The 16,012-nt window shown below is 47.2% G+C and overlaps 1 protein-coding gene across 5 annotated transcripts in view; it reads left to right on the plus strand.

Moving 5' to 3' along the window:
- The first annotated feature begins 2,034 nt into the window (after positions 1-2,034).
- Dzip1l (DAZ interacting zinc finger protein 1 like) overlaps positions 2,035-16,012 on the plus strand; it is a 39,498-nt gene continuing 25,520 nt past the window's right edge. For 4 of the 5 annotated variants that reach the window (XM_021173016.2, XM_029481112.1, XM_029481111.1 and 1 more), the window contains exons 1-6: positions 2,035-2,134; positions 5,118-5,229; positions 10,001-10,576; positions 12,313-12,397; positions 14,204-14,322; positions 15,003-15,164. In XM_021173016.2, coding sequence (XP_021028675.1) covers positions 10,076-10,576; positions 12,313-12,397; positions 14,204-14,322; positions 15,003-15,164 — 867 coding nt within the window. In that variant the 5' untranslated portion in view covers positions 2,035-2,134; positions 5,118-5,229; positions 10,001-10,075. Of the gene's footprint in view, positions 2,135-2,344; positions 2,429-5,117; positions 5,230-10,000; positions 10,577-12,312; positions 12,398-14,203; positions 14,323-15,002; positions 15,165-16,012 lie in introns of those variants that run through there. The other variant, XM_029481110.1, reaches the window with a different exon arrangement.

A 16,012-nucleotide genomic window follows, 5' to 3' on the forward strand; every position in this document is an offset into this window, starting at 1 on the left:
ACCTGAAACTTCTCACTCATCAAGAGTCACCTTAGTGACGTCCCCCCCCGCGCCCCCCCCCCATTGCTATGACTTCTAGTAACCACTCTCCAACCTTTGTCTCCATGAACTTGACTCTTCGTGGTTAAGCCCTGTAAGTGGAATCACATGTCCTTTTCCTTTTCCTTTGTAGCTTCTTTTACTTTGTATATCTGTTAGCTTTCTATGAGAGAATCTCCTGACTTCTTTCCTGAAGCAGGAGCTGGGATCTCACTCTCAAGGTCTCTACCTAATAACCGAAGTCTCCCTACTAGGCCTCGTCTCTTAATAGTCACACCAAACTCCCATAGCACCATGCTGGGGACCAAGACTTTACCACATGGACATTTGGGGACTCCTAACCAAACAATGTTAAGGATGGGGACTCCAGGAAGTGATGCAGTTATGAGAGTAGAGCCCTCCCAGCTGGATTCAGTGCCCTTACAGAAGAGTCTTTTGAGAACTACTAGATCCTTCTACCATGTTGATCAGGAAATAGGTGCTCAGCAGATGGGATCTGCTGATGCCTTGATCTTAGACTTCCCAGCTTCCAGGAGCAGGGCCAAGGGGTTTCTGTTTAGTCTGTAGCATTGTATCACAGTAGTCTAAGTGGACTAAGACAAACCTGGTTCATGTAGTGACACATGCCAGTATTTCCTTCCTCATTAAGGGTGAATGATATTCCATTGTATGTGTAAGCCACGTGTTCTTAGCTAATCAGCTGCCGATGGGCGCTTGGATTACTTCCACATTTTGGCTGTTGTAAATAATGTTATTATTTTATTGTACATTGTGTGTATGTGTGTGCGTGCGCGCACGCACATATCTGTATACACAGATGTCAGAGGACAACTTTCAGGAGTTGTTTCTTTCCACGGTGTGGGTTACAGGAATCCAATTCAGGATATCCGACTTGGTGACAAAGCCCTTTACCTGCTGAGCCATTTTGACAGCTTATTAAACACAAGTGTCCAAGAGTTTGTTTGGGGTCTTGCTTTAAGCTTCTTTGGATATAGATCTAGACATGCGCCTTATTTATTATTCTGTTGCTGAGACCCCATGACCAAGGCAACTCTTATGAAAAAGAAAAGTACTTAACTGGAGGCTTGCTTACAGTATCAGGGGCTTAGTCCATTTATCATAATTGCAGGGAGTATGGTAGCAGGCAGGCCTGGTGTTGGAGAAATAGTTAAGAGTTACATCCTGACCCACCTGACCTGTAAGGGTGGGTGGGCGAAGACTGGGTCTGACATGGGCGTTTTGAAACCTCAAAGCCCACCTCCAGTGACACACTTTCTCCAACCAGGCTACACCTTCTAATCCTTGTAATATTTTCAAATAGTGCTGAATCATGGCAAACCATTTTGTTTCCCACAGTGGCAGTACCATTCTGAATTCCCATCAATAACGCACAGAAATGTGAGTTTCTCCCCACCCTTGGCAACGTTTATTCCCAGGGCTTTTGTCCTTGCTGTCCCCAAGATGCAGAGCTTGGCATTTTGAAGCTGTGTTGAGAGAAAGGCCCTAAGATACAACAAACCCTCCTAGAACTTAAAGTCACAGAGATGAGAGTCCCAACGAGAAGGGGGCAGGGATCTATAATCAGGAGAGAAAATATAATACCCCCAACTCCTGCCCGAGCTTTCTGGGCAACGTTAATGGATAAGGGATTGCCATCTGATCAAATCGGAGCACACCTATGGGTCTCCTAATGTGGCTCAGGTCAAATTCCTTTAATTTTGCGGGCTTGCCAACAGTCGCTGCATCCTGCCACGGGCGAGATGTGAAGTGAAGGGATGGTGACAGAGTCTATCCTGCTGCTCATCAAGGCCTGGGAACTTGGATGCTGGATTTCCTTAACGAATTCAAAGCAGCACTCCCTCCTTCCCCCCAACCCCCCACTCCCTTGCAACTCTAAAAATAGCTGTTCCCGGGCTCTGGCGAGAGGCTCCGCCTCTGCTGTGGGTGGATGGGCTGGGGGTAGGGGTTGGGGTGGGAAGCACCGCAGACCCCAGGCCTGAGCTACTGGAGTGGAGAGAGGCGTAGGGTCTGCGCGGCTGGCAGCATCCTCGGGCTGCACTGTAGGAGATGGAGTGAGTCTGGACTTGCGGATGGGGTGAGTCGGGACGTGGGAACCTCTAAGACCTCCAGTCGCCGGCCCTTGTTCCGGGTGACCCCCAGACTGCCACAGGCCTCCCAGGAAAACTATGTCTGGAATCCAGCCGGGAGCCGCCGGAGGGAGCGCGGTTCCAGGCGGAGCTACTCGGCCCGCTGCGCGCGCAGGTTAAACCTTAGTAGCTGCGGTAGCCAAGCGAGGAATGGAGCTGCGTGGCCCAGGGTGCCTCACGACGTCCCGCTCCCTGTGCCTCCATCCCTTCATCCCAGCGGCTTCGGATTGTTCAGGACTGAGGTACCCTGCGGGGGAAGAGCTCGCATGCCTGGAGGCACGGAGGCACGGAATGGGGGATGTCTGACACCCAACCCTCGGCGTTTTCAGGAGTGTGGTCTTGGGAAATGCAGTTTTTGAAAACAGTAAAGCGATCTAAGGGACTGCAGATCCAAGTTCTGTAGGGAAGTGGGGTTCGGTTACTAACAAGATGACTTTTAAATAAAGATTGCGTGTCTAGGTTCCTCAGCTTCCGGTCTCGGGCTGAAGTTTAACGGGAGCACAGACTTAGGGGTGGATGAGAGTAGAAGTCCACAGGGCAAGAGTGTAGCAGGCAGGATCAGAGGACAGGGCCTGGTAGGATTGCCTTCACAACGGTCCTGAAGGACCCAGGGCCGGTGCTGTCCTGGCCATGTCTCCAGGAATTGGTTTCTAACAGGATTAGGCCTAGGGAGTGTGAGATGTTCCAACCCTGCTCTTCCATCTGTCTGTAAGTGTTCAGCAAGATGGTTACTTCCTTCTCCAAGGTGTGGTCTGGCAGGGGAAAACTACCCTGCTCAGAGAAGGTTGTCTGTCTGTCTGCTAGCACCAAGGGTCTGCTTGCTCCCTCCTGTGGAAATGGTTTTAGATCATTAAAGTATAGAACCTTCCTAATGCTGCAGGCCTTTAATACAGTTCCTCATGTTATAGTGATTCCCCCAGCCATAAAGTTATTTCATTCTGCTTCATAACTGTAATGTCGTTACGGTTATGAATTTGTTAATGTAAATATCGGTCATGAAAAATATCTGAGATTTCCCCAGGGGTCGCGACCCACAGGTTGAGAACCACTGTTTTAGATGCATGCCTTAAACTGGGAGCAGAAACCTTGTGCAGTTGTGAGCTGAACTTCTCTCATTTGTGCCACTCAGAACACTTAGGAAGAGAAGGGGAGCCCTTGGTAGGCAGTTCTGAATGTCCTGTGGTCACTTTGCAGAAGGGGCAGTTGTGGCCAGCAGGACTAGACAACCACTTGCCCCAACACTGGCCAGTCACTTGCCTGGTGATTGTAGTGACGGGGTCTGGTCCAGAATAAAGATGGAGAGGCTCTGTTAGGAAGCAACAGCGCTTTAATAGACAAGAAACCCCAGTACAGTCTGTTAGATTTCTTTCCGATGTGGAGCAGGTTTTGTTTGTTTTTGACACTTCTGTACCTGGGGACAATAGGTCGTGCTAGGCCTTATTCTCTAAGATATTCCCATGAGCCACCAGTCAAAGCCCACCTCCATTTTTGTTTTAAAGAAAAAAAAATTTGTGACACTAATTCATAGTAAGCTTTTATAATTTTTAAAAAAGAATTCTTTGAGAATTTCTCACATGTATTGTGATTATAGCCTGGCCCTCACTTCCCCATCCCCCTCCCCCCAACTTTGAGACCTCCTCCCCCAGTCCAATTTTCTTGTCCCACTACTTGTGTTTATTTGTTTGTTTGTTTTTTGATGGAGACCTGGCTGGCCTGGAACTCACAGAGATCCACCTGCCTCTGCCTCTCCAGTGCTGGGATTAAAGGCAATCGCCACCACTGCCCGACTGTCCTACCATAGGGTCTGCCCTGGAATATGATTGTCCTATCAGGGGTCCCTTAAGTCCTTGGAGCTGGTGATGTAGCTCAGTGGTAGGGCTCTTACTTAGTGAGGCCCTGCATTATGTCCCTCCCAGCACATCCACACCAACAAGCAGTTAAGAGGAAGCTGTTTTAAAGTTGCTAGGCAGAGTGGGCCTCTGCTGTGAATCTCTCTCTTGCTGCTTGGAAGTTCTGAGAGCGGATGCAGCCCCTGGACTAGACAGTTAAGAGTGGAAATGGATCCTCGTTTTTAATTTTTAAAAACATTTACTTAATAAAACAAGAGACCCTAAGAGCGAGACCAGGGTCTGTAAAAGAAGTCTGGAAAATCCCAGATCCCTCTCATTTCCATCAGGGGCTCCCGTGCTCCCTTGCCTCTGCTCTGTGGAGAGCATGTTTGCAAACTGTGGGAAGGTTTCCTTGGCAGCCCTGACAATTAGCTCTAATGATAAGCCTGGAGTTCCCCAGGGCAGGCGCTGTGGAGGTAGCTTGGAAGCTAGGGCAAGTTTGTCAATGATTGCCCACAGCCCCTTAGAAGCCTGGCACCTTCCAAACTTTCCTCTTAGTTTCATTTTTGAGGAAGAAAAAGAGACAGTAAAATATGGAGATGCAATTTAAATGAGAGGAACAAACAAACAAACAAACAAACCCAAACCCCAGATGTTTGGACAATATTATCTTTGGCAGAATTCAGGTGAGCAGAAGAGCCTCGCAGCTTCTGGGATTTGTTTCCCCATGGGACTGGTGACTTGGGAGGTAGTCAACACTGCCTGTCTGAGTGTGGAATTGCTGCAGGGGGCAGTGAACGCTCTCAGTAATGGAGCAGGCGTGCTCACTAGCGCAAAGCTCCATTTGAATCACTCACTCAGCATAAAGTAGGAGTAGGGAGTTTCCCTGGACCCCGTCGAGACCTGTAGAGGCAGGTAAGAGCCTCAGCTTTCCTAATGACGGTGAATCATCTCTGCCTTGTGTTCCTAGTCCCACATGTGGGAAAACAGTCTACTGATAACTCAGTCTGGAGAAGGCTGGCGTTCCTGCCCCTGGGGTGCGTGGTTTCTTGGTAACCAGCAACATAGTCATGTGGCTTTGTCTTCTACCCATACCTACCAGGAAGCCAGCTTTGTAGCCGAGATACACTGAGGGTTTATGGTCTCCAGCACTGGCCCTGTCATGATTTGCTGTGAACCCTGGCAGCCCCTCCATTCTGCACGAGAAGCCTCAGGTATTTACACAATGAAACAATCTTGTATCATTCCTACGCCACCTCTGCCATTGTTGGGAGGGCGGTTGGTATGACTCGGATTTGTGGAGTCAGACAGAAATAGCATCTTTTAAGTCTGGTGTTGCCTGGTGTGGTGGGGAACGCCTTTAATCCCGGCACTTGGGAGGCAGAGGCAGGCGGATTTCTGAGTTCGAGGCCAGCCTGGTCTACAGAGTGAGTTCCAGGAGAGCCAGAGCTATTCAGAGAGACCCTGTCTCGAAAAAACAAAAACAAAAAAAGTCTGATGCTGAGCCTGGCATGTAGGCGCTTGATAAATGATAGCTGCTCTCCTCAGATCATCATCTATAGGAATTCCCACCCTCCTCGTCTACCCTTTGAAGCCAGAAGCCCCAGACTTCCAGGAACCAAACCTAACCCAAGGCTTAGGAATCATTTGCTGACATGGACCCGAGTTGCTCCATGCTCTGGGGTCCCAGAGAAGAGCCAGGAAATTTGGACACTGGTGACAGTCAAGATGAACAGAGCTTTGAAGCACGTGTCCATCTTGAGGAGGAGCAGAAGGAAATACCAGGGGGTCCTCTATACTGAGGGGCAGCAGAAGCAGAAGCAGTGGCTGACAGCCCAAGACTGAGAAGTTGTATTGCTTGGGTTTGAATCTAGCTTCTAGACCTTGGGCAAACATCCTTTTTTTTTTCCCTCTGTGACTCAGACGTGATGGCAGCCCTTTAGGAATTGTCCTTTTAAAATACACTTTTATTTTATGTGTATGTATGTATGTGCACCACATTCCTGCCTAATGCCTGCAGAGGCCAGAAGATATCAGATTCTCTGGAGCTGGAGTTATAGACAGTTGTGAGCTGTCATGAGGGTGCTGGGATTCGAACCCGGGTCCTCTGTAAGAGTAGCTAGTCCTCTTAACTGCTGAACTAGCCTCTAGCCTCTAGGAATTGTTTTGAGAAATACTCTCCCTATTGCCATAATTCTCAGCACTCTACTACAGAGGGTTTTTCTTTTACTGCTTTCTGCCTTGGTGTTTGTTGGTGTGTGTGTGTGTGTGTGTGTGTGTGTGTGTGATGTAGAGGAGGGGGTATGGCATGCTGTGGAGGTCGGAGGAAAACTTCATGGAGTCAGTTTCCCCTCCCACCTTTATGGGGGTCCCAGGGCTGTAGCTCAGGTCATCAGAATTCTGTGGTATATACTTTCCCCTGATGAATGGGAGGCTCTCCACCTTGGTTATTGGAGACAGGGTCCCTTGCTGAACCCAGAGCTCACTAATTGGCTAGATTGGCCGTGTTTGTCTCCTGCTAGGGTTACATGTGCGTGCTACTGTGCTTGGCTTTTATGTGTGTTCTAGGGAATGCAAATGCAGGCTTTTATGCATCTGGGGGCAGGCACCTTACCAACTGTACTGCCTTCTAGCCCTGGTTCTGGGTTCTAACCCATTCTCGGTGATGCCACTGTCGTTGGCTAAGGAAGTGGAGGAATCTGAGAATCATGGCTTTACTGAGTCCTAGACAGAAAGGCAGAGAATCAGCCTGTCATCAAGTGTGCTGTGAAGTTTCTGTCCTACTTGGCATTTCTTGTATTTGATGCAACTTTCTAGGCACTGTTGGAAGTTGGGTTTGAAATATAAGCAGTTTTGGACCCAGAGTTGGGTCCTAAAGTCTCAAGAGGCAGAAAGGACCTGGCTACTTGGGGATAGCCAAGGCTCAGTCAAGAGCAGGCCCAGAGTAGCTGAAGCAGTGGGTGTATGAGCTCAGCCTCAGGAGATCACAGGACTGAGAGATGGTTCATAGGTGAACAGTGGATGAAACGTCAGGGGGTACCTGGACCCCTGCCTTAAAGGAAAGGAGGAGGAATAGTCATTATTGAACGGGAAGGCTGGCAGGAGCGACCAGAGGTAGGGGGAGAGTGGAGCGAGCCGGTGATGGAGAGCTGTGGCCTTATCGTTAGAGGGAGAACTGTTGGCACACACCGGAGGCCAAAGCTTAAATAGTTAAAGAGCGAGGTTCTCAGGCCCATGAGGGCAGGAAGTGGGTGTCCTGTTACCCTTGTACACAGCATGCCTGGTTACCTGCTGTTGTCAGAGGCATGGCTTGTTGTGAGCAACTGTCTCTGAGGCTCTGGTGGTGAGGCTGCAACCTGGAGCTAAGCATGGTGAGTGCCGTGTCAGCCACCTCCTGTTTCGATGGCTACCTGACACATTGTATGGGGTAGAAATGTAGTCAGTCGTCTTATGCTGGGTGATGTTGTTTTGGGAGGAGTGTCTGAGAAAGGAAGGGGAGGGATACCAACTGCAAAGCTAGGCTCAGGGCAGCCTGGGGCCATTCTGAGGAGCATCCAAAGAGGTCTGCAGCCAGTAGTCACACTGAATCCCAAAGCGGGGAGCAGGGATGTGGGCAATACATTACACAGTACCTACAATACTAACAGTGGGCTAAGTTCAAACAGGCATACAGTAAAGAGGGAGACTTTATGAATGGATGAATTTAGAGGCTTAAGGGAAAAGGGGGCCAGCCTCTGGTCAAAGCGAATCTTCCAGGAGGAGAGCCTTACCATGGCTGAATAGTTCAACCTCTGTAGCTGTTTGTAGCTGAACGTCTACAGACTTCAGAGGCAGGTAGGTGCATGCTTACCTGCAATTCAGCTCTGGTTTCCCTAGTGGGGGAAGGCCATACTCCCCATTCAGATTCCAGTTTGGTTTGTGGAATTGGGATAATGGTAGGTACCATATCTATTTGTAAATCCATACTTAGAGATTGCATGCAGCACGCCAGTGTTACCTCTGAGCCTGTCCCCTGCCCCCGACTCCTTCTCATAGTCCCTGGGAAGCTGATAGAGCTGGCCTGGTCATTGTCACTGTCTTCCCGAGGACAGCAGTTCAGAGGGGACAGGACCTTTCCTTTCCCCCTCCTCTGCCCACTTAGACCCACTGTTTCTTCAAGGCTTTTTGTTGTTGTTGTTAGTTTTATGACCTTTTTGTGTTCTTACTTTTGTCGTTGTTGTAACAAATAGCTATTTGACAAGAGTAGTTTAAGGAAGGGAGGGCCTCTTTTGGCTGATGATTGACATATAGTCCCTCATGCTGATGGGAAATGGTGGTAGGGGTGTGAGGTAGCTAATCACTGCTTCCACACTCAGGATGCAAGAGAATGAATTCTGCCCTACTCAGGCTGGGACTCATGTGGGTGTGGCTTTGCTCCTGGGATAAAGCTCTCTGGAAACACCCTCATAGATAAGCTGAGAGGTGTGTCTCCTAGGTGACTCCAATCCCAGTCAAGTTGACAAGGACTAAGACACTTTTCTTCTCTGCCTTTGGATTGAATTTAAGTGACAGGATCACACAGGCTGGGGAGAACTTGATAAATGGGGAGGTGTGTATCTTTTCTCATTTTAGTCTCAGTCTGCAGGGGCCAAAACTATTCTTGGAGGAACGCTGCTTACTGGCTTGCTCCAATCGCTTGCTGAGTTTGCTTTCTTATACACTCCAGGATCTTGTGTCCAGAAGTCGTACCACCCATAGTAGGTGGGACCATCCACATCCATCATCAATTAAGAAAATGCCCTACAGGCTAGGCTTGCCTCTAGACTGATCTTATGGAGACATTTCTTAATTGTGTTTCCTTACTCTCAGATGATTCCAGCTTCTGGCAATTTGACCAAAAACTTTCAAGCATATCTCCCAAGAGTACAGCAAATAGAGCCTGTGTCTTATGGCAAAAACAACAATAACAACAACAACAACAACAAGCCAAAGCTCTTTTCTCTTGCCCAGTGGTTCCCAACCTTCCCAATGCTGCAACCCCTTCTTAATACAGTTCCTCGTGTTGTGCTGACCCCCAAACAAAATTATTTCATTGCTACTTCATAACTATAATTTTGGTACAGTTATGGATTATAATGTAAATATCTGATATTCAGGGTATCTGATATGTGACCCTTAAAGGGGTCGAGACCAAAAGGTTGAGAACGACTGCTCTAACCTGTTAATGGGCTTGGAATGAAGGTCCCCATTAGAGCGTTTGCCTAGCAGGCATAAGGCCTTGTGTGTAATCCACAATGCAGGGGAAAAAAAACAACAGATAAACAAACAGGTTCATCGTAGACTGAGCACAATTTATGCAGACACATAGCAGCAGCTTTCTTAAGCCCCTCTTGACTGGGCTGGATATTGTTTCAGTTACAATCCACCAGAAATAACGTAGTCACATGATCACACTTTGCTGCAGGGGATGCTGGGAAATGTAGTCCACACATATTGTAGAATGGGGTATATGGGAAGACACTGCTGTGGTAATCGATGGCTCTGCCCTTCCTGGAGAGTTGTTGGACTTTATCCCAACTATAGCATTGCAGAAAAACCCTCTCATACATTTGACAAAATTCTTTGCCAGACGCTACCACAGTTGCTCTGTTGAAGAGGGCATCAGATCTCATTACGGATGGTTGTGAGCCACCATGTGGTTGCTGGGATTTGAACTCGGGGCCTTTGGAAGAGCAGCCAGTGCTCGTAACCTCTGAGCCATCTCTCCAGCCCCCCAGACTTGGGAGTTTTAAGAAGAAGAGATTTGTCCAAGGCAGAGGATTTAGATTTCTGTGCAAGGGAAGGCTCACCTTTCCTTCCCACTCAGTAGCCAGGTTGGCATAGTACATCATACTGAGCGGCTGCTCTACAGACAACCTCACTGTGTCCTCTAAGGTTTTGCTGAGTGGGAATATGGAAGGTACAACCATTTGAACTTCATGTAACTTGGATTCTTCTATTTTCCAGGTCCTCTTTCAGCTCCTTGGCCCGTGGTCCTGGTGGCATTCTACCCCTGTGGTCAGCCCAGAGCCTCTCCTGCCCATGCAGTACCCAGCAGCCACTGCTGAAGGCCTTAGTGGCCCACTGTCCGGGGCCTACACGCTTCCCGCCTTCAAGTTCCAGCCTCGCCGTGAGAGCATAGACTGGAGACGAATCAGTGCCGTGGACGTGGACCGTGTGGCCCGGGAGCTGGACGTGGCCACGCTGCAGGAGAACATTGCTGGCGTCACCTTCTGTAACCTGGACGGGGAGGTGTGCAACCACTGTAGGCAGCCGGTGGACCCGGTGCTGCTCAAGGTACTGCGCCTGGCACAGCTCATCATTGAGTACCTGCTGCATTGCCAGGACTGCCTGAGTGCCAGCGTAGCGCAGCTGGAAGCACGGCTGCAGGCCAGCCTGGGCCAGCAGCAGCGTGGCCAGCAGGAGCTGGGTCGCCAAGCCGATGAGCTCAAGGGCGTTCGGGAGGAGAGCCGGCGTAGGCGAAAGATGATCAGCACCCTGCAGCAGCTGCTTCTGCAGACGAGTGCCCACAGCTACCACACGGTGAGGAATCTTTGCTGAGGGGAGCCTGGGCTGTGCACCTGAGGCACCAGGGCAGCTGAGTGGCACTGCCTTGGGCCACACAAGTACTGGAGGCCATTCTCATTAGTTAGGAGCAGATATTAAAGATGATGTTCTGAGAGTCTGAGGATTCTTAATTGAGTTCTATGCAGTGTAAGTGTAGAATGGGTGTCTGAGAGGAGTGTATAGGGTAATGTATACAAGTACTCCTGTGCATGCATGTGTGGTGTGTAAAAGTGTGACTATATGATGTTTGCATCTGTGCATGTGGGTGTGTTAAATGTATATATGTGTATATATATGCATATATACATATATATGTATATATATAAATGCTTGAAGGGTCTATGATATCTGTGTCTGTAGCATATGTCTTGTATAATCTGTGCTTGTACTGACTTACCATAATGGACCCAGCTAAGAAGTGTAATATAAAGATATATTTATGGTGTGTGTCTTTGAGGGAGTGAAGGATGAGTATGTCTGTCTGTACATATAAAGACTGTAATGATGTGTATGTGAATGGATGAAGGCTATGTAGTATATGTGCCTAAGGATGTGAGTATGGAAGGTGGTGTGTTTGCACATGTATAAGAATGGAGAGTTTGTAGGCGTGCAGAGTGCCCTGTGTAAAGGCAGGCGTGTGGAGGCAGGTGGATGATCACTAAGTATGTGGTGTGGTATACGGAGGCGGGCTCACTTTAGAAAAACGACTTCATCGTTCAGACATAGTTCATGACTCCACTGCACAAGAAAAGGAGGCTGAGACATCTAACCTGGCCAGGCTTTAGAATGTAGTTACAGTCTATGCTAAGTTGGGTTTTCAGGGGATCCCTAGTTTGGGGACAAGGTTGTTAGTGTGGAACGGGACAGTAAAATGATTTGCACAATGTCCCCTGTTCCACCCAACTTACATTCCTCTTCCAACTAGAGGTTTGTTTCTGTCACGTCAAGTCTGTCAGTTCAGGTACCATCTATTGAGACTGTACTGGAATCGATGGCAAAGTTCCTATAGAAGCTGGCTATATTTAGGAACCCAGGACTGGTATGGAATGACAGTTACCGGTGATCCAGTTCTTTATCTCTTGCTTTGCCAGTCTTATTATGTGTCTCATGGCCTAAGACAGTTGCTTGATTCCATCCTTCAAGTCCACTAACTCCTTGGAGTTACATTCCTTGCCAGCTTTTTCTTTTTCTTTTTCTTTTTTTTTTTTTTTTTTTTTTTTTAGGCTGGATCTCATGATGTAGCCCTAGCTGGGCTGGAACTTGTTATGTATATCAGACTGGCCTTAAACTCACAGAGATCTGCCTGTCTCTGCCTACTAAGCGCTCCAATTAAAGTTATGTTCTCCACTGGGGCTTTTTAAAAAAAGTCACCCTCAGAAATGCACTGTTTCTGCTCATAGATAGTGACTAGAACTTAGTGACATGGTTATATTCGGTTGTAATAGGGGCTGGGACACATGGTGGTATTGGCCTCATAGTTGACTAAAAATCAGGATTCCTGTTTGCTTTCCCTTCCCACTCCCATCGTTCTTTCTGTCTTTCTGTGGTGTTGGGGAATTGAACTTAGGGTCTCACCCACTCCCGGCCCTTCAAATTCATTTTATTTCTGAGGCAGCCCATGGACCCTGTGGAGGTAGAGTTTCACTACAGGATATTTCCACACTGTCTGGGGGATCTAATCTGGCCCTTCCAATTGCTTTTCTTCTGTGTAGTGCCATTTGTGTGACAAGACCTTCATGAATGCCACCTTTCTCCGGGGCCACATCCAGCGCAGGCATGCAGGCATGGCAGACGTTGGTGAGTTCAGGCTTCATCGGGGAACTGCTGGGCAAGGATTTGGTGTGTGGGGCCCATGCGCGTGGACCTGCTCTTAGCGATCCCACATGGTGCCCTGTGCAGTCTTGCCTGTGTAGGGGACAAGAGGCATCAGACAGGTAGGTTTAGTTTTAGTTTTCCATGAACAGTGGCCAGTACTTAGCCTCTGGCTTGTGCCCTTCACTGTGTGTGGAGCAGACAGTGACTCATAAGGGCCTTTAGCCTCCCTGTAGCCTCATCTGTAGCAATCCGAGGCTGACTGGGACAAATGAGCAGTCAGACCAGTTCTCTGGCTGTTCTGTGTACGGAGCTTATCACGACTTAATCACTTTATTTAATTGTACCATTTCAGATTCCAAAAGGAGTAACAAGGCTTTGTGCTGTCCTTGTAAAGTTATATGTGCTTTTTGCGTTCAACAGAAGTGTCTGTACAATGAAGTAACCGCATAACATACATATAAAGTTCTCATTAAGGGAAACATTGTTATTTCCTATCATTGTAATCCTCTTACATTTTTTTTTGCAGTGGAGAATGTAGCTCAGTAATATAGGACTTGCTTGTATGCAGTGTAGTTCTAGGTTCAGTTCTTAGACAGATAGACACACACACACACACACACACACACACACACAGCTTAATTCAGTATCATTTAGTTGTGTACTTATTATATATCTCTTCATAATTCTATATTGGGGATTATTGAGGAAAATAGTCTATGTCCTTTTTTTGTTTGTTTGTTTTTGTTTTTGTTTTTCGAGACAGGGTTTCTCTGTATAGTCCTGGCTGTCCTGGAACTCACTTTGTAGACCAGGCTGACCTCGAACTTAGAAATCCGCCTGCCTCTGCCTCCCAAGTGCTGGGATTAAAGGCCACCACTGCCCGGCAATAGTCTATGTCTTAAATGTTGGTTTTTTATTTTCTTGTAAAAATATATCTTCGCTATGGAAACTTAACTATGTAATGATATATAGGAAAAAGAAAGATAAAAACAAAGGACATTATCACAGAAGTTATTATTTTGATATTTTTCTGCATATATTTGTAAGTATATAAAAATTCTTTTGAGAATACCACAATTTCTGTTTTTTTGTTTTTGTTTTTTTTTTAGTTAGTCTTGAACCTGCTGAGTCTAGCTGAGGGTAGTCTTGAACTCCTGGCTCTCTGACTCCACTTTTTGGGTACTGGGGTTGTATGTGTATGCTGCTATGCCTTGCTCACGCAGTAATGGGGGTCAAAAGCAGTGCTTTGTGCGGCACTGCCAGCCCTAAACCATCTTTGAAAACATGATTTTTTAATGACTGAACAGAATTTCGTGATGTAACCATCAGTTTCTTTCACATTGTGGTACAGAATATCTGGGAAACTCAAAAATTTCCTTACTATGTAGCACAGGATGGATTGACATTCTTGTATGTAAATATTCGTGTGTGTCTTTTAATAGTGTTTTAGTAGAAGGAGAGGGAAATTTGTTCTTTTTCTATTTTACGATTTATTTTTATTTATGCGTATGTTTCTGTGTATATATGCCCTATGTCTTTGTGTGTGTGTGTGTGTGTGTGTGTGTGTGCCTACAGAGGCCACAAGAGGGTGTCAGACCCCCTATGCCTAGAGTTATAGGCAGTTGTGAGCCACACAACATGGATGCTAGGAACTGAACTCAGTTTCTCTGGAAGAGCAGCAGTTGGTCTTAATCACTGTGCTATCTTCCCAGCACTATGGAAATGTGTTCTTAGGGCAGTTTTTGCTCATGACTCTTCCCCCTTTCACCCATCCTGTGTGGACCCCAGGAAAGCAGAAGCAGGAACAGCCACTGGGGGAGGTGCTGGAGGAGCTTCGGGCCAAGCTCAAGTGGACCCAAGGGGAGCTGGAAGCCCAGAGGGAGGCTGAGCGGCAGCGGCAGGTCCAGGTGAGAGTGCAGGGAAATGGCAGGAGAGACTCAGGGTGTCCTGTGCAGCCATGCACTAGACTCCCACAGGAACCAAATTCCTACCGGTTTCCCTGAGCTGGAAGTCAGAGAGAGAAGGCCACCTTCTCCCATGTGGGACATGATTATACTTTGGAAGGGACGGTCAAACTACTTTGCCAGACCTGTGTGGCCAAAAGTGCAGCAGAGATTCATGGTCTTCTGCGTAGGGATGCTGAAGGCATCTGAACTTGAACATAATGTTTTGGGCCACACTGTTACTTGGCTCTCTGAGGACAAAGACTGGAGCTGGTTTTGAAAACTCCAGAATTCTAGGCTAGTGGGCGTGAACTATAAGTATCAAATATAAATAAATTTATAGAGTGAAAACTCTAGCCTTTTTCACCTCCCCGTGTCATCGCTCGTCACTTATTGCCTTAGCAGGCATTTATTGGGGATTGAAAAGAAAGAGAAAATGAGTCTTATCTTCACGGGAGTCTACAGCTTAGATAAGTCGTGTCCAGCAGTGGATCACTCTGGGTCTAGACTTCAGGGGCTGAGGGTGGCCTGTTCTTTGGATTGCCATAGTGTTATGCATATGGAGGAGGCCTTGGCTGGTACTCAGCAAATGTTTGCCATAACTGGGAAGCAATGATTATACTGCCTTTTATTTTTTTGGGTAGGAATTAGAGATGACTCGTCAGCGGGAAATGGAAGCTAAAAAAAAGTTCGATGAATGGAAAGAAAAAGAACGCAGCAAGCTTTATGGGGAGATAGACAAGCTGAAACAGCTGTTTTGGGATGAATTCAAAACTGTTGCCAACCAGAACTCCACGTTAGAAGAGGTACCCCACACAAAAATCTTTTCAAAATTAGTTTGTTGCAAATCTATTTGTTCTTAAAAGTTAATTTTGTGTGTGCACATGCATGCATGTGTGTGTTAGTGTGTGTGTTTTTGTGTGTGTTTGTATGCTTGTGCACATGTACAAGGGCTTGCTCATGCACATGTATGTAGAGACCAGAGATGGACATGTCTTCTAACATCTTTCTGTACCTTCGTTCTATATTAGACTTATTTTTAAGTGTGTGTGTGTTTTGTGTTTGTATGTCTATTCATGCATATGTGTGGGTGCCTGTGGAAGAGGCCATTAGATTCTCTGGAACTGGAGTTACCTGCTATTGTGAGCTGTCTCGTGTGGGTTCGAGAACTGAACTTGGGTCCTCTGTAATAGCGGTACATGCTCTTATCCATTGAGCCATCTTTCCAGACCTCCCACCTCACGTTGGCTATTTATTTATTTATTTATTTATTTATTTATTTGTTGTTTTTTGGAGATAGGATCTCTCTATATAGCCCTGGCTGTTCTGGAAGTCAGTATGCAGACCAGCCTGGCCATCAAGAAATCCACCTGCCTCTGCCTCCCAAGTGCTGGTATTAAATGCATGCGCCACCACACTTGAATCCTCCACCTTAGTTTTTGAGACATGAGCTCTGACTGAATAGGGAGTACCCCATTTTGACTTGAGTAGCTGGACAGTCAGCCCTTAGGATCAGCCTGTCGCCAGCTCCAATCCCTGGCTTTACAGATGTGCATTGCTGTGCCTAGCTTTTAAATAGGTATTAATGATTGAACCCAGGTCCTCTCCTCTCCTCTCCTCTCTCCTCTCCTCTCCTCTCCTCTCCTCTCCTCTC

Source organism: Mus caroli, chromosome 9 (genome assembly GCF_900094665.2).
Source record: "Mus caroli chromosome 9, CAROLI_EIJ_v1.1, whole genome shotgun sequence".
NCBI classification, from domain to species: domain Eukaryota; kingdom Metazoa; phylum Chordata; class Mammalia; order Rodentia; family Muridae; genus Mus; species Mus caroli.